This window comes from Vombatus ursinus, unplaced genomic scaffold, assembly GCF_900497805.2.
Source record: "Vombatus ursinus unplaced genomic scaffold, bare-nosed wombat genome assembly UNPS02014777.1, whole genome shotgun sequence".
Lineage (NCBI taxonomy): Eukaryota > Metazoa > Chordata > Mammalia > Diprotodontia > Vombatidae > Vombatus > Vombatus ursinus.
In genome coordinates, this window is record NW_020954555.1 from 142979 (window position 1) to 169774 (window position 26796).

Here is a 26796-nt window from a genome sequence, read left to right on the forward strand (position 1 = left end):
GCTAGTCTTGCCAAGCCCAGCACCGCCCCGCACAGACATTCCATCGGAATGCGCATGCGCGTCTCACAACTCCCACATCCGGGCTTCGGGCAGGACCATTAGATGTTCGGTGGCCTCGGCCTTGGCTGGGGAGTGTTTTCAGGGCGGAGGAGTTGCAGAGAGGCTGCGGCGGAGCGCCGGGGACTGACTGACTGACTGACTGACAGACTGACCGACGGACAGTCGGACTGACGGCCGCCAGGTCCGCGCCGCTGCTGAGGGCTGGGGGCCGGTAAGTGCGGGGCTCGCCGCTGGGGCGAGGGCCGGGGAGAGGAGGCGCCCCCAGAGCCTCGCCTTACCCGGGAGTGCTTCGGTCCCTCGCGACAGCCCGTGAGGCATCCGCCAGAGGTGTCAGCCCGCCCTGAGAGGCGAGGAAACTGAGGCACACCCACAGCCCCATCCTCTTCTGGGTGCCGGAGGCGACATTCGAATGCGGGTCTCACGGGCTCAAGCCCGCAGCCCCCCACCCCCTCTTCCTCTTCTGGAGGGGAGAGGGTTAGTGAAGCTCCGGGGCCGGGTGGGGGGGAGACTGTCCTAGGTCCCCTCCCCAGCACCGCCCCCCCTTATGAGCCCTGGAATTCCCCGAGAGCTTCCTGCGGAGCCCCGCCCTTGGGCGGGCTCCAGGGAACCCTCTTCGGTGTCACCCCTGCCCAGGGGACCAGTAGATCCAGAGGAGGGGAGTGCTGACACCCCACGAAGGGAGCGGACGGGCTCTCTGCTCCCCCTTTCCTTCCACCAGGGTTTTGGAGGAGGGAACAGCTCTGGGCGGTGTTAGAGGGAGGGTAGCTTGGCCGAACGCTTTGAAAAAGGGTGCTGCCTGGATTTGGAGCGAGAGGACACGAGTTTTGTGACTTTAAGCAAGGGGCTGTCCTCTGGGCCTCAGTTTCCCCACTTCTGCAGTAAAATCTTGTCTAGCTCTGAATCAGGATCCTATAAAATCACCTAGTCCACCCACCGCCCACCCAGTTTACAGATGAAGACAAGTTCAGAAAAGTTATGACTTCAACTAGGGACACAACTGATAAAATCGATATTTATTCAATGTTTCAAAAATCCCTGTTTTAATCCATTTTTTCATGAGTTGCTGTGGCCGGTCTTTTTGAAATGGTCTTTGTGCTTAAGTAGACATAGCCTTTTAAATTTGGTTAGGTTAAAGATCAGCCTTTAAAAGGTAGGGAGTGGGGATGGAGTGGTCACCTACGTGCCAAAATGAGACACAAAATGAGAATTTCAGTGGACGTAACCTTTCAACTATTTTTTTTTCTGTCAGAGTAGTGAGGTTTTACTATAACATCAGTTAGGCCGGTGATATTCCTAATGAATCTGCACAATTTAATGGGGATAAGATTGGTACTTTTATTGAGAAAATGTGGATGGGATCAAGGAGTGGCAAGTAGCCTGGGATGGGCCAGGTGCAGACCATGAAAGCCCGGGCTGGGTTGGGTTGCTGGGCCACAATGAAAGGACATTTGAAAGGCTTATGCAGGGATGGGCAAGATGCTTCAGGGAAAAGCCAGGGCTGAAATGTGTGAGAAAGTTCAAGGACTGGGGGTCTTTCCCTTTTTAGGTTGAAGTTCCCATGACCCCATCATTCCCCACTCAAACAAATGGGACCCAAAATCTTTTGGAGTAAGGGGCAAACGTCCTGGCTTCTGAAAATGCTTCCTGCTTGTTGCCGGCAACTAAGAATCACACCTGACGGGAGAGCGTGAACTGAAGAAACATGGGCCAGGCAGGTCAGCCAAGACTGAACCGTTTATTCATCTGAGGGTCATAGCATATATAGGAAAAAGTTTGGAGCTACAAAGGATCCCTGGTGTGGGCATATTCTGTAACTGTTACTGATAACTTTCAAGGTTCAGAACTCGGTAAAAAAAAAATGCTTTCAGGACATACATCAAAGGAGCATACAATAAAAGTATCAAGAAAAGGATTACATACATTTTAAACAAATGGTTGCAAGATAGAGATTAACAGTCAACTAACAGGCCTCAACAATCATTCTCAGGGCTGTCTCAGGTTCTTATCTCAAAGTATGTGACTAGTCCTCCCTAGTTTGCCACACGTTATCCCTCATGCCAGACTTTTATTGTGTCACGGCTGGGCAGTTCCAGGAGCCCCTTAATGAATAGGAGAGTGGTGAGCCAACATCCTGATTAAGTGAGCCCTTGAAAGGAAGAACGGACAGGAGTTAAATTCCAACCTGAATTCTTTAACCCTTTGTTGGACTGATCAGAGCTGGCCCTCTACACCTGCTGGCAAGAGCTGTAGAGTTTTTCCTGCCTCAAGAAGGTCCCAGAGAGGATTTGACTGGAACCCAGCACAGGCTACATCCAGGGGATGATGGGTGGACATAGGCTGATACCCACTGTTTACTTCCAACCGTAGGTGAATGGCCTGTAGTCTGGAAGACAAAAATAGTTTTCCAACCATGCAGTGTCAATTCCACCTCATAGCCAGACTCAGGAATAACCAGGTGGGTAACATTCCTTCTGGTCTTGACTAGAGAAGGGCTTGAGAGGGTCAGACAAGACCCTGTACAAGTCCACCAATATGTTTCGGTTTTTGAGTGCCGGGAACCCTGAAATACAGGGGTACAGGGTGGGTCCTCCTTGAAAGAATTCGACCACTCAAGCCTTCTTTCAGCCAGAGAAGTGAGATTTTATTGTAACACCAGTTAGGTGGGTGAGATTCCTAATGAATCTGCACCTCAACTATTTTTTAAAAATATTTTTATCCGTTTTTTTTTTTTTAATCACCAGAAATTCTCTCAGGATTCCTTTTCCTTTGGATCCTGAAGAGCTATTCATCTATTTAAGTTTAATTACGGACTCATGGTGCAAGCTGCTGCCACTTGGAGGGTAAGAAAAAAATTTAGAGTTTTGATCAGTCATGATCCCTAACCTCATGGAGATTAGAGGTTGGTGGAAGAGTAAGACCCATAAGCAGGTCATTGTACTGTGTTGGATGATAGATAGGAGACAGAGTTGTAAGGAAAAGTGCTTGCATTGGAGTTGGGTAGAGGGTGGGTTGGACTAAAGTAGATGAATGGGACGAGAAGGTATTCTAGGCATAAGAAAAATAGCGTGAGATGTTCAGAGGATTTGACTGTAGTGGAGATTACATAGAAAATTGTATTATGAGATAAGGCTGGAAAGGTATGGTAGAAAGCTTTCAATGCCAAGCAAAGGCATGGTAGGTAGTAGGGAGTTACTGAAGATCTTTGAGCAGAGCCGTGACCGGATCTTTTTGTAAGAAAGTGTATCTTTCTTGGAGAAGACTGAACAAAGGTACTCAAGGTGGGGTCAGACTAGACGGATATTGCCCGACAGTCAGAATCTATAGGCTGATTTGTAATTTAGCTGAATCTATGCAAGTGATTTGTAAAGTAAAATGGAATCAGAGTGGTTTCAGCTCTTAGAGACATAACCAAGACATTGCTCAGATGGGACTCTTCCCTAGTTTGGACCCATCTTGTTTTAGAGTCTTTTTCAAACTAAGCAGGCAGGGCAAGATTTTGTAGTGGAAAGAGCACTAGACTTGAAGTTGGAAGGGAGTCGCAGCCCTACTATTTCTAGCTTTGTAATTGGGAGTGACTCTCAGCCTCTCTGAGCCTCAGTTTATACATCTGTAAAATGGGGATAATAATGCCCTTCAAAGGTTATTATAAGGAAAGAGCTTTATTATGAAAAGCACTGTATAAATACGGGTTTCATGGTAAAAATGGGAATCTAGCACCATTAGATGCATGAGAAATATTAAATATTTGAAAAACATTTTCAAGATTTAAATCTTTTTTCATGAATGGCCCTAATTATTAGGTACTCTGTGTATGAAAAACCTGGCATCTGACCAGTGAAACAGAGCAGCTAGTCTGCTTGATTAGCAAGTTACTGCCTTTCTTTATATGCTGAAATTGTATCCCACAAATGGCTGGTACTGAGACCAGTAGAACTTGCTAGCTCAGGTCTGCTAGAGTCATTCCAGTATAATAAACAAGCGCTTATCCTCTTCATGGCCTCTATGTGGACTAGCTTGTTAGAGTCTAAGGTAAGTATAATAATAAAGTGATTAATAATAATAACAGCCGGCCTTTCGATAGCTTTACACATGTTAACCTCATTTGCTCTTTTCAGCCGTCCTGGAAGATAGGTGCTCTTATTATCCCTATTTTACAGATGAGGAAACTTGAGGCTAAGGTGGGTGAAGTGACTTTCCTAGGGTCACATAACTACTAACTGAGTCAAGATTCATCTCAGATCTTCCAAACTCCAGGTCCAGTGCACTGTCCACTGTGCTCCATTTCTAGAAGTGAGAGAAGAAAGCAGGAAGCAAAGAATGATGAGACAGAATGTTTAGTAGAGTGAGTAGAAGGAAGCTAATAAAATTTATTTTCTGAAAGAAAATTTCCTCGAATACCTGAAATGTAGAACACCAAATCTCCAAGTTGGAAGAGACCTCTGAGGCTCTCTCTTCTAACCCATAGCTGAACAAAAATGCCCTCTGCATTTTACCTGGCTAATCAGGCCAGCCATTGATGGAAGACTTCCAACAAGGGCCTCCTTTCCTCCTAAGGCAGACCCTGCCACTTTAACAATGGTTGTTAGGGAATCCTTTCCAATATCAAGCCAAAATTTTCTTCTCTGCAACTCCTGTGTCTCACCGTTTGAGGCCCAGGAGAACAGATGACAATCCTTCAGATGCTTGAAAGCAGCTCTTCTATCCCACTAAGGCTTCTCTCCTCTAGTCTAAATATCCCCATTCCTTCAAGTGATCCTTATGGGACATGGATTCAAGGCTCTTCAGTATCCTCTTTGTCCTATGCTGGATACCTTCTAACTCAAGGTTTCTTCTGGGATCCATGAACTTGTTTAAATATTTTGGTAACTCTTTCAGTATAATTGGTTTCCTTTGTAATCCAATGTATTTTATTTTATACATTTAAAAACATAGTCCAGGGGCAGCTAGGTGGCACAGCGGATAGAGCTCTGACCTTGGATTCAGGAGAACCTGAGTTCAAATCCAGTCTCAGACACATGACACTTACTAGCTGTGTGACACTGGGCAAATCACTTAACCCCAATTGCCTCACCAAACAAACAAGACTGAGAATCACTGCTCTAGTTTGTCAGTACTCTTCCTGAGATGTGTGGCCCAGAATCCAGATGTGCTCTGGCCGTGGCAGTGACACCTTCCATCCTGAACATTATGTCACTCTTTGTATGGCCTCAGGTCCATGGAGTGTTCTACTGGAAATCTTCCAAACTAACACTGAACCATTAAGGAGTGAGACTGTTTTTGCCTTTCTCTTATTCCCTACACTTAGCACAATGCCTAGCACGTGATAAGCTCTTATTAAATGCTTGTGGACTGACTGCTCTTTAGATTATCACATAGGCCGTGTCTTTATATTTTGTTCACGTGATTAGCGTGAGAGAGAGCATAATCGTGATCAAAAAATAATCAAATGCTTGTCTGGAATCAGGGTAAACTGCATTGTTTTCCCTAATCTACTTGTCTTGTAACCCTGTTAATAAAGGAAGTAATGTTATTTTCTCTCTCTCTCTCTCTCTCTCTCTCTCTCTCTCTCTCATACAATTGACACTGCCATAGAAAATATGGAAATCTTGTTGTAATCTGATGTACTGACTCTTAAAATTACCTGAATTCCTTTTGACTCTAAAATGTTTGTGTTAGAACAGACTGTGATTAAAGTCAGTCATTTAAAACTAGTGAAGCAGCTGTCTAGATCTGTAACGCTGGCCATCAACTTTTGGAAAGTATCCAACCAGCAGGTAAACATTTTACTGTTGGGGCAAGAACCTACTTAATATTACATAACTCTATCAAAACCATCCTTTAAATGCAGTATGTAAGGTCATTGATTTAGAACCAGAAGGGCTCTCGGGCATATATACACATGAGTGAATCTTTTGTTTCTCAAAATTAGAAATGTTCAGACACTTCCTCATTACTTCTGTGCCTCTGTGATTTCATTGACATGGGATATCTGCTTTCAGTTCTGCAATTTGCAACCCATATATGGCTTTTTATCTTGTCCATATCCTCCCATAAATCCTTCATAGAGAATCTAACCAGTGTACAGAAGTTCTTCCTCTAGGTCTGTTAACTTTTCTCTTGGTACTACAATAACCAGGCTTTCTGTCTGTTAACTCTCACTCTCTACATGATCAACTCACCTGATTTTCCAATCATGTATTTCCCATGTGGTATCTTTAGGCTGCTTCTCACATGCAAGTCATCACTGGTAATCTCCTGCAGCCTCGTTATACTCCTTGTATGTGTCTCTACTTCCCTTAGATCCCCACCACAGCATACAGGATAAGTGGTCACTGCACCTTGGCTGGAAGACCTCCTGTGAAGGAAAACCCATTATCTCCCAAGATGGACTGTTTTACTTTGGGGTAGCTCTAATCATTAGGAAACTTTTTCCTTTGATAATAAAAATAGATAGTTACAGAAACTTTATCAGATCTGTTTCATTTTTTGCCTTTTTTTGTCCTTGAGGTTTTACCTACAGAACTTACTGGGATGATGGGGCTTAGTTGAGCCGCTTAGCCAGACTGACTGCATCCTTGTTTTCCCCTCTTCTCTGTCTTGTAAGGTGGTACAACTGTAACCGTCCACTGTTGTCATCATCTACTATTCTCCTCTGTAATGTTTTACAGATGAATTTCTGTTCTAAACCAGTGTTGCTTTTACCTGGTGTGTCTCTGCTTGACAGGGCTCAAGCATTTGTGGACTTCTTTAGACTCCTTGTTATGGCAATTACTTTACCTCAGTTGAACTCCTGGGGAAATGGTGACGATCAATGTCAGTGTCTTTTCCTTGGTCTTTGTTTGACTAGGCCAGTAGGCCGTTGTGACTGCATGTAGTGTTGTGTCATCTTTAATCTTTCTTCTTCTATGATGTAAGATGCAAGGAACCCCTTTGAGAGAAGACCTGGGAAGCCAACAGAGGTGCCCATAGCCTCTTCCCCCCTCAAATCCAATACAGCTGCCAAAGCAACATTCCTTAAACACAGCCATGACTCTCACTCTCCTGTTCAGGAAACTTTGGCCCCTCTGCTGTTGTGGGGTAAAAGACAAACTCTCTTGGCATTCACAGCCTTTCACAATCTAAATCCAGCCTACTCTGCTAGGCTGATTCCAGTCACTCCACCTTACACCCTATACACTTCAAACTAACCTGCTTACTGTTCCCCCAATTGGGATTCTCTCCACCTCTCAGAACCTATTTCTGTTCCAGATCTCAGTTCTCAAGGCCACCTCCTCAAGAGGCCTATTCTCCAATTGTTAGTCTTCCCGCACCCCCCACCCCACCCCCATTTAATTTGTTTTTATTTGTATTTATCCTGTATTTACTTTGACATATCTATGAATATGTTACATCACCAGTACTTAACACAGTGCCTTGTACATAAGAAGTGCTTCATAATGCTTGTTGATTGATTGATTTATTGATTGGTAAATGGCATGGTTATCGAGTTGCAGTTGATACCAAACTGGGAGTGATAGCTAACACACCAGATGTCCTAAGATTCAAAAAGATCATGACAGGTTAGAATGTGGAGTTGAAACTAATAAAAGGATTAAGGTAAAATCTCATACTTGGGTTTAAAAATCAGTTTTGCAAACATGAGACAGACCCGACTAGGTAGTCACTCAGAAAGATGTCAGAGTTTTGTGGACTGCAAACTGAACATGAGTCAGTTTTGCAATCTTGCAGCTATGAAAACTGATGAAATCTTAGACTCCAATCAGATGAGCCTCCTGTCCAGAATTGGGAGGTAAGAGTGCTGCTACCCTTAGCCTGGGTCAGACCACATGTGGAGCCCGAGGCTCAGTGCTTGGGGCACACTTTAGGAGTGAGACTGATCAGCTTGTCAGAGTTTCTCCAAACACTCCAGTGTGCACATGACATAGTATTGGATTGCATCAAGTCCCAAGATCTCACAGAGCTTCACGAGAGATCTGTAATGGCCTGGCCAACCTCACAGGAAAAACCAATTAGATAAAGAAAATCTGTTGCCCAGATTCGGTATATGTCTTAATGGACACTGTATAGCTTGTCCATCACTCTGAACTTCTGGGACAAACAAGTACAGATGAACAATGAACTGGGTTCCCAGTGGAAAAGGAGGAGGCAAAGCAGGCTACGTTCCTTTTGGGAAATTGCAAAGCATTCTTACCCTAAGTTTCCAGTAACATCAGAAGTTCATTTTTGAAAACAGACATTTCATTGGTATGGCAGGGAGACCTCGAACACCACTTCTTCTGAAGAACTCATAATGAAATTCACACAGGGAAGAGGAAAGGCAAAGAACATCATCAGAAAGTTGTGTGACTGAGAAACTGGGCTGATCGCATGGTGAGGTGGAAAGATAACAGCTGCATGGTCAACATGCTCCACTGGGCCCCTCAAAAATAGACCAAAAGTGTTGGAATGGACAGAAATCCTCTAGCTCAACCTGGGTGGCAGGGGTCCGGCACAGAGGGATTGCTATGTGAAATTGTTGGAAAATCCCAAGTCAGTGAGTTCATAGATCCATTTGCATATTGGTAAGCCAGTACTTGTTCAGTCAAGGCCTTAAGTTCAAGCCATATGAGAATAAGTTACAGAAACTGAAGATGTTTAACCTGAAGAAGAAAAAAAAAACTTAGGGGAAATGATAACTGTCTTCAAGTATTTAAAGGAGTGGGTAGAGTCCTCAGGACCTAGAAACAGGAAGACCTGAATTAAATCCAGCCTCAGACACTTACTAGCTTATGTGACCCAGGGGAAGTCATTTAGCTTCTATCTGCTTCAAGTTTCTTCATCTGTAAAATGAGGATGGTAATAGTGCCTATCTCTAAAGGTTGCTGTGAGGATAAAATATTTGTAAAGTGCTTTGCAAATCTAAAAGAACTATATAAATGCTGAATTATCATATTCTCTTTGCTTCAGGAAACAGAAAAGCAGAGAAGCATTTAGACTTGAGATCAGGAAAATTTCCCTCTGAATAATTCCTGAAATAATTTCTCTCTGAAGGAGAGTGGGCTGCCTTTTGCAGGAGTGTGACAGTCTCTTAGCAAGAGCTGGCTGAACAATTGTCCACTATATTCAAGAGAATTTTTGTGCAGGTGTGAGTTGATCTAGATGACCTCTGCAATTCTGTGATTCTCTTTCATTTCTTTGTCCTGAACCATATTTTCCAAATTATTTTTTGCATTGCTCCTTTTCGCCCACCTTTACAGTAGAATCACTATTAGGTTAAGCAATGTTTTGCTTTGGAGGATCTTATCAAGTTGACATAATCTCTGCATTTCCTCATCTTCTCTATCAGATGTTGCTGCATGAGTTGTAGTTTTTGCTTATTGTGGTTTTTTGCTTATGCATACCAAGAACACTGCAAGACAGGCTGACCAAATGTCTTAGAAAAAGCTGTTTCTGATTTCCCCCAGGTAGAGGAGGAAGCCAACTCCCTTACTTGCTTCTCCAAGGAAAACCCATGAGACAAGCCTTGGATTAAGCTTCCTTATGTCTTCTGGGTTTGGATCTAGTGAAGATGCTCATATAGAAGTTTAACTTGTTCTAGTAGCATGTCAACTCATTGGCCATTGCTTCATTAAATTAAATTAAATCTGTATTTATTCGTGGTCTAAAACTGCTGTTTTTATTGCCCTTTGCCCTTTTCTGCTATTCTGCCCCTGCAGCAGTGGAAGGGAGCAGCATAGGACTGAAGGTCATTTTTAAATTGTCCTTTGTTTCATGGGTTACTGTGTCCAAATCATTATTTCATGGCCATACTGCTCATATTGAACTTCTCCATCCCTCACTAAGCTAGTCTTCTTACAACAGGAACTGTCCATCATTGGTAATGAGTTGCAGGCTTTTTCAGCTTAATAAAACCTGCCAAACTTTGTAGTCCCATGACTACGTCCATGCTATGATGAAACATAGGAGTAGGACTTTAGTGAAAGCCAAAACACCTTAGATGTTCTCTGTTGTGGGATAAGTGGAGCCAAAAGCATTCATATTTTTGCACCTAATTTCTTCATACTACTTTGTATACGTTTGCCATGAATTGTCACTTTTTCACTAGGGACATATGAATGTGGTTGAAAAAAATAACTGAATGCCTCGTTCAGTTTTTTTATAGAGACCTGAAAAATGTCTGGATTTCTGGAAGGCCTTCGATGTTCAGAATGCATCGACTGGGGAGAAAAGCGTAATACGATTGCATCCATTGTAGCTGGAGTTCTGGTATGTATATTTCTATGATTGAACCTCCATTTTTTGGTATGCTTTTCTTCATGTGACTAGAATTGTCAAAATTATGCCTTAGCTTCTGTTAAATCTCTATTTTGCAGTATCAGCAATTGCTATGTCACCTTTTGTATCACCTTCATTTTTTAATATATCCCCCGCCCCGTCACCTCCTTCTCAGCAATCCATGTGTTGTAACACATATAACATGAAAAAAAATCAGTTCTGGAAAACTGAGCAACATGTTTTTCATTGTATGTAGTGCCCCACATCTGTAGTCCTCCCCTCTGCAAAGAAGGTTATAGAGAGCTGCATTTTCTCCTCTCTTCTCCCCTCTTGACCAGCTTGGTCATTATACTTACACAGCTTTCCGGTTTTGTTGTTGTTCCCACTTGCGTTATTTCAACAAGAATTTTTTAAGTCCCTGCAGTAAATAGCATCCTGTGCTTATCCAGGATTTGGGGAAGATAAAGAAGTTATCATTCCCACCTCCAGGGAGCTTACACTCACTTCTCTTTCATTAACTTCATTCTTGCTTGTACTTACCCGGGGAAGCCATCAATTAGAAGAAAGTCCCCATATATACCAAGATACTCAAAGCTTCACTTTTTTGTGATAAATAAGAATTGGAAATGAAGTAGATACCCATCATTTGGGGAATAGCTAAACAAGTTGTGGTACATGAATGTAATGGTGGAATACTACTATGCTGTAAGAAATGACATGTGTGATAAGTATCGGAAAGCGTAGGAGGATTTACGTGAACTGATACAGAGTGAAATGAGTGGAGCCAAGTTAACAACATAAAGTGATTACAGCGATGTAAATGGAAAGAACAATCACACACCAAAAAAGTCTAAAGCAAATGTTACAAAAATTATAAAGATTAAATAGGACTTGAATGAAGAAATAAAAGAGGACACCTTCAATCCACCCCTTTGTGGAGGTCCACAGATGTTACAAGTAGCATAATTTTTGGATTTTTGTCAATGTATTGATTAGTTGTGCTAATTTCTTTTTTCTTTTTTCAGAAATATTCATTTGTCGTATGGGGTGGCATTCTGGGAGGGGCAGGTAGCAGGTACTGGGAAAGACTATGGTGATATAAGAAACTGAAGACATCAATAGAAACTTATTTAAAAAAAAAAAACAAATTTTAGAATCTTTATCAGAGTACCCTCTAATTCCCAAGAAGGGTTAACTTTCTTAAAGTTCATGATATGGTATGCTATACATTTAATATGGACTTATCTGTTGTATGTAATATAAGACTTCATGATTACTGTGCATGTAGCTTCTGAGCAAATGACCATAGAGAGGTGAAAGAAGCTAAGCCATCCAAGACATAGAACTGCATCATCGGGAGCTGGGTGACTTCAATCTCCTCAGCCTTAATGCCTTAGAGAGCCCATCATAGAGTTTTGGAAGGAACTTACAGGGCAAAGTCTAGGGCATAGGTCTCAACTTTTTGCTAGCATTTTGTTGGTGTGCCATGCCCTATAGGGTCTTTTTAAAAAGAGTAGCAGGGTTTGTCATATTGAAATGTCCAAGTTGGACAGAAGCTCACCCTCCTTTTATAGAAGAAAGCCAGGAATGGAAGAGGAGGAGAGACTTGCCTATGTCATATTCCCCACCACCCCCATGGTTGTGAGCAAGCTCCTGGAGGACAGGGGATGGGTGGGTTTCATTTGTTTTAGTATTCCAGCTGCTTTAGACATAGAAAGTGCTTAGGAAACACCCGTCTGATTGGATTGGTTTGGATTGGTCACACACCTTGTTAGCAGCAAAGCAGAAACAATAAGACCACTTCTCCCAAGTCCCAGCCCAGTGTTCTTTGAAGCCCACTGTATTGCCTCCCCTCAAAAAAACTAAGTTTAGACATTCTATAGTCTATTCACTGAATTTGTGCAATTAATAAAAAAATAACTAGCCTGTATTTCCCAAAGAAATGGCACAAGTAAAACTTACTGGCATTGTAAAAAAAAATACTGTACTCATAAATCAGAAAAGTTTTATATTTTGATCTCTGAAGTAGAAATATTGCCTACAGTGAGCTGAGAATACCAAAAATGAAGCTGTAATTATAGTAGCCAATGAAAAATTACTACTATATAGCAGCACTGACTACAGATATATCTGAAATCTGACAAATGAGAATGATGAATTTTAATCTGAAGTGCTCTTTATTTCTGAGCTGTTATCATCAAATTGTGATTTATCTTAGAGTACACTTCCTGAAACTAACCAAAAAAGTGCTAATTATAAAGTCTATGTATATTTTATGGCTGTAGTGTATAACTAAGAAGTCTATTAATAAATTTTGTTTTGTATACATCACTTTACATGTATATGTACACAATGGGTGTCTATTTGCATTCTTTAAAATGTCAATGAGGGTATTCCCTCTGCTGGTTTCAATCATAATTCCTCCATGCCTTAGTAGATGGTCTTCATGAATTACTAGAGGGAAAAAAATCACCACCAGGTTGCCAACCTCTCTGCACTTGACTAAGTCAGCAGATAGAGTCTGTTTCTGATACCATAAGCAATTATTTCCAGCTAGCTAGAACCGGCAAGATCTTGTCGTCTGAGGCCATAACCTGAGAGCTCTGATTTGCCTCTGTGTTAAGGTGAACCATCAGAGTTGCATGGTTAGTGGCTACATAGAAAAATGTGTATGTGTGTAGGAGAGAAACATATAGCTACAGATTCCTGAAAATTCTACTTGTAACAGTTTGGTTAAAATGTTTTTATGGGGAACTTTCTGCTGAAATAATAGAAGAAGCTTGTGGAATTTTGAGAATGTTTGTATTGGTCATCTCACCGCTCTTAAAACCAAGTGTCTACACCAAAGGTTTTTGTAAAGGATTTTCCCCCCTTCTCTGTTTGTTTATACTTGATAGTGTCCAGAATAAAATTCACCAAAAGTAAAATTTTAATTTATGCTGGAGCTGAATATGTTATCATAACTGAAACCATCTGTAAGATGAGATGGTCCTGAGGTCTAGTCCAGCTCTCCATGCCTTCTCAGATTTGAGGGCAGAGTCTGTCTCTGGTACTTCCTGGGTTTATGACCATGAGCAGCCTGTCATTTAACCTCCTGGAGTCTCAATTTTCTAAACTGTAAATAGTTTTAGGGATTGTGGCCTATGTCAGTGGAGGGAGTTCCCACACTGAAATCACAGGGTCTTGATGTCCTTAAATTAATAAACTCCTATTCCATTCACTGCTTCATTGTGATGTGGTAGTGACCCTAGGTTTTCAAAGGCTTTGCTAGTGGAGTATAAGCTGTAGTCCTCTGGCCCTGCTATACTGGAAAAGTTTCCAATATTGGCCTGGAGATGAACCAAGAACCAGCCCAGCTCTTACTTCAGAAGAGAGCCTCTTTTCCAAAAGATTGGCTCCCTGAGGACAGTTTTTACTTTGTCCATAGCAGCTCACAATGATAAACTACTTAAGGAGGGTTGCCATCTGCTTTGGTAGCAGAAGTACCAATACCAATGGAGTCATTGGTCTTTCAAAATGTATTTAATAACTATGATTTTATACTAAAGTACTGGTAATATTGATGTCATGTGTTGTATTACATTTTAGAATGTCATACATTTCGCTGGCATATTCACACCTGACTAGATAAGTGTTTCCTAATTTTGTTTTCAATGTTAGAACTATAATTAGAATTAACATGAATGATAGAATAGAAGCCCAAAATATTTTTTTGGAACAGCGTGTTGGAAAGAACCTTTAAAAATTATCTAGTCCTACTTACTCATTTTAGAGATGAGGAAACTGAAGCTCTAGAGAAGAGAAGTGACTTACCCATGGTTACATAGCAAGTAAGTGGTACACCTAGGACTGGTACCCAAATCTCTTAACCCCCAGTCCGCTTGTCTTCCATTCACCATAGCCAAACAGATGCTTCATACCAGAAGGAAATTCACTCTGTGTAGCCATCCGATTGCTAGATAGATGGTAGCAGCCTCCAGAAAAGACCTTTTCATTATTGTTTATAGAAAGGAGCAGCCAACCATAAGGCTATCAAGTAAGCTGAGATTCAACCCAAATCCCATTAGAGCCTTAGAATAAAGAGGAGAAAGGCCAGAAGTACTAGTCTGCAAGAAAACCACCGGAAAAAGAAAGGCACAGGAGATGTACAGAGGAAGATAGGAATATAGAAAATACATTTGTCCAAAGATGAAATGAGTAAATACTCTAACTGGGAAACCATCTTTTTTTGATTAGTTGTATCCATCCTCTAGAATGTTAGCTTTCTCTTCTCTCACCCTTCCCTCGTTTCACTTGATTCCATCCCTGTTGGCCTACTAATATGGTCTTTGTTTTCAAGTCCACCCTCTGATAACTCCCAAGGTTTGTCTAAATACATTGGCTTACTGGAGCTCTGGGGGTTGGTTTGAGACTTGGGTGTATGGCACTCAACAAACAGACATTCTTTTATGCACATGAGGACACAAGTAGAGCCCATGCCACTATACTCAGACTCTGATCCTTCTTACCCTGGTCGCTGTCTCTAGTATAAGTTTCCTCCCAGTTCCTAGAATTTTGGGAATTGTCAAGAAGAACAGAAAGGGGAGCCCTGTGCTACATTTTTGTCTCATTCCATTGGGCATAAAGGTATTGACCTGTGAAAAACTCTCTTCCAAAAATATCTTCTGCTTTGATCTTTCTTTAAGGACTGTAAGAATATAAAACATCCATCACAGAAGTGTGCTGTATGTAGATAGTGCTATGTGCTATGAACCCAAGCCCTGTATCTGCCCTACACCTACCCACCTTGGTCCCTTTAGCTGGGTTTTCCTTCTCTCCCCTCTTCCCCACTTCTGCCCTCCCATCCTTCACCACCCCTTTTCAGAGCCAGCTCCTTCATGAAGGCTTCCGAGATCCCTCAGGAAGGCATTAGCTTTTCTTCCTTGTACTTTGTGCAATATTTTGCTTTTGTTTTTCTTGTGTGTTTATTTTTGTGTTGTGTACTTTATTTTTGTGTCAAAGTTATTGTTGGACATTGTTGAACATATCTCCCAACCATGTGAGCTCCATAAAGTCAGGGACTCTCTGATGTATATCTGGATCTTCCCTAGGGGCCCAACATTACTGTGTACATAATATACACTCAGTAAGTATTTGTCAAATTTGAATACTTTTACATTTGAGCAGCTCAAAATTATTCCTGAATTGCTGCAACAATATATCACTAATAGGCTACTTTTTCAGGCCAGTGATATACTGAGTTGTTCCCTACCCTTTTCCAACTTTTACATGGTACTGTAATTGTAGCAGATTGTTGCTAGATTTCAGGTAGTCTTCAGGGCTTCATTGTTATGCTACTGAAAAACAAGAATTCAGATAGACTTGTTCATAATAATAACCGTGGCCATTTGTCTAACACTTCCCTTAAAACCCTGTAAGGGTGGTATATTATACTTTTTTTTTTAAGAGATATGAAAACTGAGGCTCAGAATGGTAAGAGACTTGGCCAACTGTCACATGAGGCCTGAATTTGAACACTGTATGTTACGATTTAAAATCCAGTACTCTTGCTACTAAGAAAGTCCATTTTAACAATCAAAATTTACTACGCTTAAGTGTTAAATCAATTGACCAACAAAGACCCTTCTCTGTAAGGAAGCACACTGAGCTGAAATATTTAAGAAATTTCTCAGTTCACTATAAATGGGTATATTATGTCAAATTGGACAATAGTCTTCTGGACTTGCTTGCATTGCTTTAGTTGATATTATATATTAAACTTGAAATTTTTTTTTAATGATTTTTGAGCCTGAGTCAAAAAAATCTTACTTGAGATAGAAGTATAGTAGCCACTCTTAGGCCCAAGCCTATTATTGATCAATAAGGAAGGTCCTTTTCCCATCTAGTCCAGTTTGCCCCTCTTTAGGTAGTCTGTTGGTCCCCACTCTTGTGGTTTACCTTGTTCATGATATTAACTCAGCCTTGGGTACTCCTACTCTCTCAGCCGCCTCTCCCCTCGGATTTTGGAGGATTGGAGAGTGGGGTACCAAACTCATCCCAAGGCTTTTCTTTATAGAGGGAGCCTAACTTTCCAGCTAACTTCCCTTTCCATCTGCAGCTCTACTTGGTTTGAACTCCACAGAACATGATGCCCCCAACACTGGCTAATCCTTGGTGTCCATTCCATCCTCCTCCATCCCTTACCAGTTTCTTTTTGTGTGTTGTCTTCTCCAATTAGATTATAAGCTGCTTGAGGGCAGGGATTGTCTTTTTCTCATTTGTATTTTCAGCACTTAGCACAGTGTCTGGCACATAGTAGATACTTAATAAATGTTTATTGAATTGAATCGGTGCCAGACTTAGTATGAACAACTGATTAGCTTTAGTCATGCTACAGCTCAGAGTTCCCGAGCTCAGGTGATCCACCAGCATTGGCCTTAGGCAGTAGCAAGGATTATAGGCATGTACTGCCACTCTTGGCTAAAATTTTTAAATATTGAAATGAAGTATTCCATTTTTAGTCTTATTACGTGGAAAATTCCTTCCTTGGTCACCCAAGATAACATGTTGGTTTTTAATAGTTTTTTACAGGGTGGTGGATCATCATAGATGCAGCTGTTATTTATCCCTCTATGGAAGACTTCAACCACTCCTACCATGCCTGTGGAGTAATAGCGACTCTTGCCTTCCTCATGTAAGCATCACCAAATGCTTCCTAAAGACCTCTGGATTGAATTTTAACAAAGAATGTCCAAATGCTTACCTTTCTCTTGGTTCCAAATTTTAAATAATATTTTTTTTCTCACACATACATGATTATAGATAAATCTAGTACCTTCAGCTCAGAGGACCAAAGAAGGTTAGACTCTATTTGGCTAGCAGGGCCTGAAATGAGCTTACTGCTTGACCAATGGTAATTATTCCATTAAAAAAATTAGTCATCCTTTAAAATTGAGCAAGATAGCCAAATATTATAACCTTTTAAAAAAGCCAACAGGTATCTCCAATACCTAGCACTTTGTTTCAGTTATTCTACAATGAAACCATTTTAGAATGCATTTTATCAAATGGCAAATTTTATCAATTCCACATTTAGTGAGTTTTGTTTTGGTATGAGGGACATTGTGGCATAGAGGATAGAGACAGGGCCTCCAGGAATCCAAGGCCCACCTACACATGTGCTGGCTGTGTAACCCTGGGCAAAATGCACTTAGGACCGCTTAGGATCCCTCAGACTTGCTAAGATTGTGAGCTTCAGAGCAGTGCCTGATCTGTATTGGTGCACAGGCATCTCCTCACCAAGAGCTTTGTACACTGATGAAATTACTGGTGTGTTCCAGAAAAAAATTCATGTTGTTTTTAAGGGTTTTAATCTCTCCTCTCAGAAATATTTTTTGTGTGATGATGATGGCAGTAGCAGCGCACATTTATAATTCTTTATTTGTTATCCCATTTGATCCTCAACAATCCTATGAAGCAGGTGCTGTTACAGATGAAGAAACTGAGGCTGAGAGAATCGCCCAGGGTCACATAGCTAATAACTGTCACTAAGAAATAGCAGCTCAGTAGGAAGATGAAGGAAAACGTACCTGTACCTTGGGCTGGTTGGTTTTTTAATTAAACCATTCTGCCATGCTTCTGATGACCTGTAACCTTTCTAGTGAATAAGCATGGCATATTTTACTAAGTCACCATCTTACCTCCCTCATTAACACTGTTCACATACTCCTTTCTCAGCCATCTTAATACCGCCTTGAGTTGAGCTGTGCCCATGATGAATTAGCTCTCCAAGGCAGAAGAATTTATAAGATCCTAGGACTTAGATTAGACCTTATAAACCATCTAGCCCAACTCTCCCTCACTGACATCAGCGGAAATGGGCACTAGATCACACTGTCAGAAATGCAGTGACAGCCTAATGTGGAGCTTATCTGTTCCAGCCTGGCTTGAGAGGCGAATCCAGAGTTGAGACCACTTGTTTCTTCAGCATTCATTAGCAGAGGCAGAGTATATAATGGGAGCCCTAGATCTGGGGGCCAAAGGCTCCAGAAGCTGGCTCTCCAGTGTTGCTGGCCACTTAACCATGACTGTGCCTCAGTTTTTCCTTAGCCTTGAAATTCAGATCTTTGGACTAAGCAATCTGCCCAGGTTTCTTTCCAGCCTTCACATACTGTTGTTTACTAAGCATCCACTGTTTGCAGAGCATTGTGATAGGGGCTAAGCTAGATGCAGAGTTTAAAGAAAACAAAGTCCCTACCCCCGTGGAACTTATAATCTCATAAAGAATAAGATACAAACACAGTTTGCTATAATATTGTTACATAAGTGCATTAGACACCTAGTACTATGTGAGATCAGACTGCCTTAATTTCTCCTAGGTCAGGCCTTCACAACATGTCTGTCATTTTGATGGAATTATTATGGTTTCACAGAACATCAGTTATTACTAAAATACCTTTCAAAAAGAAAGGACCACATTCATCATCTAGCTTCATTTATATCCTTTTATACAAAGAAACACAAGCATCCATGTACACACACACACACTCCCCTAATTAATACAAATAGTTGAGAGTGTACAATATTTTGTATCCCAAATGTAAAAATTGAATAAGGCAGTTTTGTAAACTTTGTTAGCTATGCAAACTGCATTATGTTTATTTTATTCACACAGGATCAATGCAGTGTCCAACGGACAAGTCCATGGTGATAGTTACAGCGAAGGATGCCTGGGTCAAACAGGTGAGCAGCTAGTGCCAGTCACCTGGCATTTATTTAGAGCCCTTTGAGTTCAAAACAAAACAAAACAAATCACTGTGCTAGGCACAAGGGGAGATAGAGGGATGTGTAATATAGAGTGCCTGCTCTCCTGAAGCCTGCAGCATAGTAGGCAAGTTATGGAGTGTGCCCAAACAGCCAATTCTGAACAGAGGGTGCCAGGTACACTGGGGTCAGTGCTGTGAGAGGTGCACAAACAGCAGGGGTCCTGACACTCAGAGGACCAGGAAGAAGAAGAGTCCACAGCTTCCTCGGCTATCACAGGCTAAAGATGCAGGTAGTGCTTATTTTTTAAAAAGTAATTAATGAGCTTAGATAAGTATTTCCAGACTGATTTAGAAGGTGGGGGTCAGAAGGCCAGAGTTCAGGGCCTGGCTCTGCCCACACCTCCCTGTTACCTGAGGCAAGTCACCCCTCCTTTCTGGCCCTGTTTGCTATGGTGAAATAAAGTAAATGGGGGGGGGTGGCATGAAGTTCTTATGCTGCCTTCCAAGAGATTGTGAAACAACTGCTCTGTTTGTCTTAACTCACATTCATAGAATTCTTTGTTATTTTTAATTAAATTGTAACAGACAAAAGTTAGTGTTACTGTCAGTCTGTTTAATGTTTTACATTAAACTTTAAACAAAGCACCATCCCAGGCCTCAAAGAGTTCATTCATATATAGGAGATCTTTTTTATAAAAACGATCAGCACTGATGCTTGATGATGGTGAGGATTTAAAAACCACATCAGTTACCTTTAAAAGAAAAGTTTTGCTGAATGTCAAAGGGTAATTACTTAGTGATTGTTGAAATTAGAAAAATGGTCAGCTTAAAACATGCTCTTAAATTTGTACACTTTGGGAAAATGTTCTCACTCTGGGGTATATTTTTCCCCATAGTTCTCACATTTCTGCTTCCTCTTATTTATTGCTACCATAATAGTATAATATCATGCTAAAATTGGTAATACAGGAATTTGAAATGTATTTGAGTCAATAGAAAGATGTTGGATTTTAGGGCACAGCTCTGGGTAGAGCCTGAACCTTTGTGGTAGTCAATCAGAACCCAGATTCCATGAATAATGGTATATTAATTCACCCCTAGAATTTTATATTTTGGGCAGAAAGCCAGGAATTAATATATAACCTATCACTTCCTGCTATGCTTTATCGAGCTGTGATACTCGTGGGCTCTACTTTTATTAAATACTTGAGCTAATTAAGTCAAGAAACTCATTTATCTCAGAATTCATTTTAGCTAGTCAAATGATTCAATTTATTTTACTTTGTAATAAAGTATAGCAAATATTCATAAATATTATATAAATGTGACTTAAAAGTTGATTGTCCTCATCCATTAGTATAATTATAATGCCAGCCCGCACTGCCCAATTTGAATTCATCTCACTATCCTAAATTGGTCTTTAGATTCACTCATCAGTGGATATAGCTTTATCATGGGGGAGGGGAAGGGGAAGGCTTCCTGCTAGACATTTTCCTTGCAAAATAAATTTAAATTGTATTTTGCCACAGTGAATTCTTAAGGGAAATTATCTATTGGCCAGCCTGAAAGAATGCATGAGCCAGTAGTTTTTGTGAAACATTGTTCACACTCGACATTTTATGAGCAAGGTTAGGTTGTGGATGGGGGGGTAAGTTTGGGAAAGTAAAGATACCTTCAGACCATGGAATGTCCAAGAAAGCAAGACGGCTGACAGAATTGTGGAATTGAAATCCTAATTCTAAGGTCTTACAGTTTCTGCCTCCATTTTAGATATGTAAAATATTTCCTTATAGCCTTTGACAGCTGATGGGTTTCTTTCCTCTCTTTTCCTCTTCTGGTACATGACATTTGTGATCAGATTACAAACAAAATATGTTAACCATTTTTTTTAAGGTGCTCGAATTTGGCTGTTCATTGGATTTATGTTGGCCTTTGGATCTCTAATTGCATCAATGTGGATTCTTTTTGGAGGCTATGTCGTTAAAGGTAAAAGAAAACAGATTTTGGTACAGTTGATTTAAAGGCAGTACCTGGACCAAGTGTTTTATGATATTTTGTTTTAATTCAAAAATTGCCTTTAAGCTCTTAGGGTGTCAGCATTCTTTCTGGTTGTTTTCTTTATGGATGAAGGTTTGAAAAGACAGTGAAGCCCTTTTATCTGTAGGATCATTTTCAGTTCCCCCTGCCCCGGCTCCTGCTTCCCTGCCTCCTCTAACTCGTCACACTCAGCCTTCCTGAAAAATACCCCCCTACACACACATACACCAGTTTGAGCTTCCTTTTGAATTGCTGACTGACTCTTTGTACAGCCTACAAGTTGAAATCCACCCTAGGTCTCCTGATGTGTCCCTTTGTACACCAAGGATGTCCCTTGGTTATTCCTAAAGGTTCTTCCTGAGGGGTCTCAGAAAAACAAAATAAAGTCTTGTCTCTCCCTCCCTCTTCACTCCTGCCCCAATTCCTCTGATTTTTGTTTGGTGTACACGCCACAGATCTGTTCAAAACCTCAGCCCGGTGTCTCTATAATTACCCCCCAAAATGCTGTTTGCCAAAGTCCTAAAAAGGCAAATACGTTATTTATTAATAGAGTTCTTCTATGGAAAAAGATGGGAGTGGGGGTGGGCATGAGGACCATTGCCCTAGAGTGGATAAGAACTGGGCCTGTGGTTCTACTGGATTCTCTACCCCTGCAGGTTAACACCTTCTGAGTGCCTAAAGCACTGAGGTCAAGGCTGACCAGGATCACACAGCCAGCTTGGGTCAGAGGTCGAATTTGAACCCCCATGCCTTTTGGCTGTGGTGCTCCACCTCCCTTTCCCAGGACAGTGTCCACTTTATGAGGCCAGAAACTGTTTCGTTTCTTTTCTTTGTATCCTTGGCTCCTTGTACTTGCCTGGCAGTGTGCCTGTTGGCCCTTTTTTTTTTTTTCTTAATTGAATTTGTTCTATTTCTTGCTTGGTGCTTAAAAGCCCAGGGTTTGTTTGAGTCCTTTTTACTTCATTTTCAAATGAAAATTCCTTTAAGTGCTGAGCTCTGGGTACCACATTTCATTTTCTATACCTGTCTTTATCTCCTCGGCTTAGAGAACTTGAGGATGTTCATGTAGACAGTTTTAAAGCCCAGAAACCTAGTGTTGTGTTTTCACAACTGTTGGCATCGAGGTGAGCTCTGATGAGAGCAGCAGGTTAGTGAGCCTAAAGGCTCTGCTTTATCTGGCCCTTTGACCGTTCCAGACTGAGCCTGGACTGGGAGCTGGACCAGTCCTCCCACTGGTCTGTTAATAAAATGGGTTCTAGTCAGATATGCTAAAAATTATTCTGCAAGACAGATGGGGCAGTTGAGCTTTCATGTAGTCGTTCTCTTTTCCTCTTTATAAATATGCCAGTTAGGAGATAATTACTGAAAGCATGTGGAGAGGAAACCTTAAAGGAATTTAAACTGAAAAAACCAGGACAGATCATTCCACATGATTGCAAGAAACTTGGCATTTCCGATATATCAGAAACTACAGATAGTTGAGAATTTAAACTCCTAGGAATTTATTGTAAATTATTTTCTTTTCAAATCAGAAAAACCAATAGTGTACCCTGGAATTGCTGTTTTTTTCCAGAATGCATTTATCTTTTTTGGGTAAGTCTGTGTCTAATTGTCTATTCCTTCTGTCTTTTTAAAATGTCTGTATTATGTCATTTATTATAATTGCTCCTTTAATTTACCCTCCTGAGAAAATGAGAGGCCTGTGAGAGGACGATGTTGTATGCATTCATTCCATTTAACAGACTTGGCGAGCCTGTCTTAGGCAGCATTGCTGGTAGTGAAAGCTCCTCCAGGACAGCTTCAGGCATTGCTATAGCCTCTTCAGCACCAAGCATAGTATTTTGCTTCTAGGGGGCTTCAGTAAATGTTTGTTGAACTGAGCATATGAATTCTTATTTTATTTACTGAAAGGTAACAATCAAGGTTACTTTTCAAGGTAGTCTAGACTATTTTGCTTGTGCACTGTATATCAAAGCATCTATATTGCTTACTCATCCTGTGAGACTCACTTTGTCCTGTCCAAATTAAAAAAGGTAGAGGAGACGAGGCCCTAACCTGATGCCATCAGAGCCTGCCAGAGGGGCACATGAGGCAGCTGTTATGGGAAGGGCAGGATGGAACAGGAAGGAGATCACCTCCCCCACACTCCCGTAGTTGGAGACCATTGAGCTACAGAAAGCCTGAGCTCCTTTGATTGAAAGACTGTCAATCACACATAAAGAAAAAATAGTTTCTGGGGATGTTTTGTGTTTTGGTATAATGGTAATTTCACTAGGCCCAGAATAGTAGGAAAAACTGGGGAGGGGAGAGCCCTGTTCTGGTATTTTTTTGATTGACACACCAGTTAGTAGGAGATAATAACATTTAGTCCTCATAAAACGCCGGGGCTTTTAATGAAAATATCAGTTTGACTCAGTTCAGTCCTAGAGCACTCAAAATTGCTCGTTGACCATGTGCTCTCATCATCAAAAATAATTTTAAAAAAAATTTTAGTTTTTTAAAAATTCAATTTAATCAATTTTTAATTTAAAAAATGATTACTAGGTTAAAAAAATAAAATAACTGCACCTGTTCAGCCTTTAGGTTCTAGAACCTTGAATAAGGGAAAACTTCTAAAGCCACTTTGACACCTATTTAAAATACTAATTGGTTGCTCTGGAACAGCTTGTCTACTGGGAGCTCACCCCTGTTTAATTCAAGCCTTCAGGCATCTGAGCATTTTTGACGCAATCTGCCTCTGCCCTTAAAAAAGCCTAGGTGCCCAGATTGAGGCAAATTGTGAAAATAGCCTTCTCGGGGACCTTTGCAGAGATTCCATCTCCAGGATTTCCTGACAAATGGAGAACCCCACCACTCTCCACCTAAAGATAGCTATGACTTTTATGTCTGTGGAAGCTCTTGATCTGAATGGAATTGATTGAAGTTCAACAATTATCATCATCATCATTACTGACATTTACATAGCAATTTACATGTATGATCTCACTTGTTCCTCACCACAGGCCTGTTGAGGTAAGTTCTGCAGGTATAGTTGTCCTCATTGTGCTCACAAGGAGATAACTAATCTATGTGAGGGGCAGGACTGGAAACCAGGTCTTCTGAACTCCAGTCCAACCCACCCCATGCCTATCTGCAAAAGCATAGAGACCAGAGCTCTATTCACTTAACTAATGCTAGCCCTCTTTGAAGTGCTGTCACTCCATGGCTGATAAAAACATGATCACCGCTGATAAAAACATGGTCACCCTTGAAAAAATCATTTCTAAAAAGCACTGTTTGTCAGAGGCCTGTTGGCACAGCCCATTTTGGAAACAGCCTCTTTGGAAATTATTTTCAGTGTCCTTCCCATAACTGAGGAGAGGGGCTGGCAGAGGGAGCTCTGGGAGGAAACTAATTGGCAAGTGTTTGTACTTATGGCTTCTCTTCTTTTGAAATTATGGAGTAGAGGTTTAATTTAACTCTTTAGTTTTGAAGAAAGAGTATTAAGTAGCTACCATCTGACATCAGCTTAAAGCTCCTGACTCCCTACCAAGTAACCAGGGGATGGTGGAAAGAACACTGAATTTCGATTCAGGGAACTTGAGACAGCTCTGCCATTTACTGCCCATGTGTTTACCTTGAACAAGTTATTTAACCTCAATAGGCCAATTTTCTTGTGTAAAATGAGGAGGTTAGACTGAATATTCTCTAGGTCCCTTCCCACTCTTAAAATCTTAGGCTCTCTGATGAATCCTAAGGCTTGATTTCTGTTCGGAAGGACTCTAGCCTTGGGGGAGGTAGAGGCAAGAGGCAGCTAGTTGAGGGTAGAGAACCAAGTGTTAACTAGGCTTTCTTCACTCCTTTCCAAACAGCGATCTACTCCTCTAATTTTAACTTTACCTGTCCAAAAGTTATAGCTTTAAGGACCCTTACAGTTCATCTAATCTAAGCTCATTTGTCAAGAGAAAAATGAAGCCTAATGAAAAGAAATGAAGTAACTTGCTCAAGGTCACATTTCCAGTTAGTGGCAAAGCCAGGACTAAAACCCATGTCTTCTCATTTCCAGTCCAAAACTATGATCCCCTAAGCATCTGAAGTAGATCAGATCACTTGCTTAAGTTAGCTGAATGAATGAGTTGGAAACCATTTGGTTGTTTTCTCATGAGCCACTGTTGTGCTTATAAACTCAGAGACTAAGCAGGTGTTGGGGGCGTGCCACTGGCTAATTAAAATGGGAGAATTTGACATTACTTGGCATTGCTATCTTAATACTATTTTATATCGCATATCACTCTGAAATGTAAAAGAGCAAGGTTCAAAAATAACTTGTGGTTTCCACTTCAAAAATCTGAGCTAGCTAAAACTACCAGAGTGACCATCTGATAAGAGTATGAAGAAACCAAGTATATTACCCTTGAGCCAAAAAAAAAACAAAACACGAATAAACAAAAACCCCACAAAGAAACTAGTAGTCACAAATTTCAGCTTACATGTTTTGCCCATAAAAGTATGGAGAGCATTCTTTACTGTGTTACTCTCAGGATCGCTATCTAAATGTGGCCTTGGTGTTTACAGCCCCACACAATAGGCCTACTAATCCAGAGAGCTGAAAGGTATCAGAATTGCCTTCCTTGCCCACCAGAAGTGCCAATACCACCCGCTCACTGGTAGAGATCTTATCCTAACTGCTCTCCTCAGAAAGCAAACTTGGCATTTTTTCATGGATGATTGTAAGGTGCACACACTGATGTACATAACCATACCTCTTGGGAACTCATTTCCTCTCTTGGGCTGTGAGCCTCTTGTGGACAAATACTATGTCTCAGACATCTTTGTTTCCCCCCCCCCCAGTATGTAGCATGAGGTTTTGTACATAATAAGTAAAATCATGTTAATGTTTGTGGAACTGAAGCAGTCTGAACAGAGTAAATAAAGTTAGGATCACACTTATTATATTAAGTGAAACAGACTTAAAAAGTAGTACTTTGGTTATTTTTGTTAAATATCTTTCTTAAAGAAATATGTGCCCACTGTGCTGAGACCTCCATTGGAGGTGATGTTACTGTTGAGCCTTAATTAAGAATTTGAATGAAAAGTAGAGAATGTCTGTATCTTGAATATACTGTTGCTTCTCCTGGACTCACGCACTCAAGTCATGTTTTTTCCTTGTGTTAACAGAGGCCTGGTCTTTAAGTTCGGCCGCACTGAAGACTTATGGCAGTGAAGAGGCCCGATTTCCCTCAGAAGCCCCGCTTGGCACTTATGTTGTGCTGTGTTTTTATAGCTCACTCCCAGTCTTTTGTAATACCATTTATAAACTTTGCTGAATATCCTCTCGGGTGAAAAGTTGGTTAAAAAAAAAAAGTGGTGAAAGTGGTGGTATAAGAAACTTAAAAAGTTACAGAACACTCCAAAATCATGAACTTAGGAGGTGTGTGTGCGTGTGTGTGTGTGTGTGTATATATACATATATATATGTGTATATATATATATATGTATATGTATATGTATATTTCTGTCAAGTAAGTACTAGATTCAGTTAGGAAGTGTTCATGGAAAATGTTTCACCAAAGTAACTTGGTCAGGTTCTGTTATGATGTAACTCATTTTAGAAAGTAAGTGAAAGAACAATCCAGAGAAATAATTATGCGTGCATATGTATTTGGCATCATGTCTAAGGTCAAATTGCAATTAAAAGTGCTTTAAAAGATTTAATATATTT

General features: G+C 40.8%; 1 protein-coding gene across 2 annotated transcripts; it reads left to right on the forward strand.

Annotated features, from left to right (window-relative positions):
• The first annotated feature begins 57 nt into the window (after nt 1-57).
• Nucleotides 58-26789, forward strand: TMEM50A (transmembrane protein 50A). 2 transcript variants are annotated; one of them, XM_027864896.1, is made up of 8 exons: nt 58-271; nt 1607-1775; nt 10191-10305; nt 16875-16987; nt 18968-19035; nt 20952-21044; nt 22628-22688; nt 26253-26789. In XM_027864896.1, the coding sequence occupies exons 3-8, from the start codon at nt 10213-10215 to the stop codon at nt 26296-26298; spliced, it is 474 nt and encodes a 157-aa protein (XP_027720697.1). In that variant the 5' UTR covers nt 58-271; nt 1607-1775; nt 10191-10212; the 3' UTR covers nt 26299-26789. The 2 variants fall into 2 exon arrangements, with proteins under 2 accessions (XP_027720697.1, XP_027720696.1); XM_027864895.1 differs by lacking the exon at nt 1607-1775 and having other exon boundaries at nt 59-271.
• The last annotated feature ends 7 nt before the right edge of the window (nt 26790-26796 follow it).

Excerpts from the sequence above, each read along its gene's own strand:
- TMEM50A (XM_027864896.1), top strand. The coding sequence starts at position 10,213 with ATGTCTGGATTTCTGGAAGGCCTTCGATGTTCAGAATGCATCGACTGG. Across the intron at positions 19,036-20,951 it reads AGGATGCCTGGGTCAAACAG|GTGCTCGAATTTGGCTGTTC; the intron begins GTGAGCAGCTAG and ends ATTTTTTTTAAG. Across the intron at positions 22,689-26,252 it reads AATGCATTTATCTTTTTTGG|AGGCCTGGTCTTTAAGTTCG; the intron begins GTAAGTCTGTGT and ends TTGTGTTAACAG.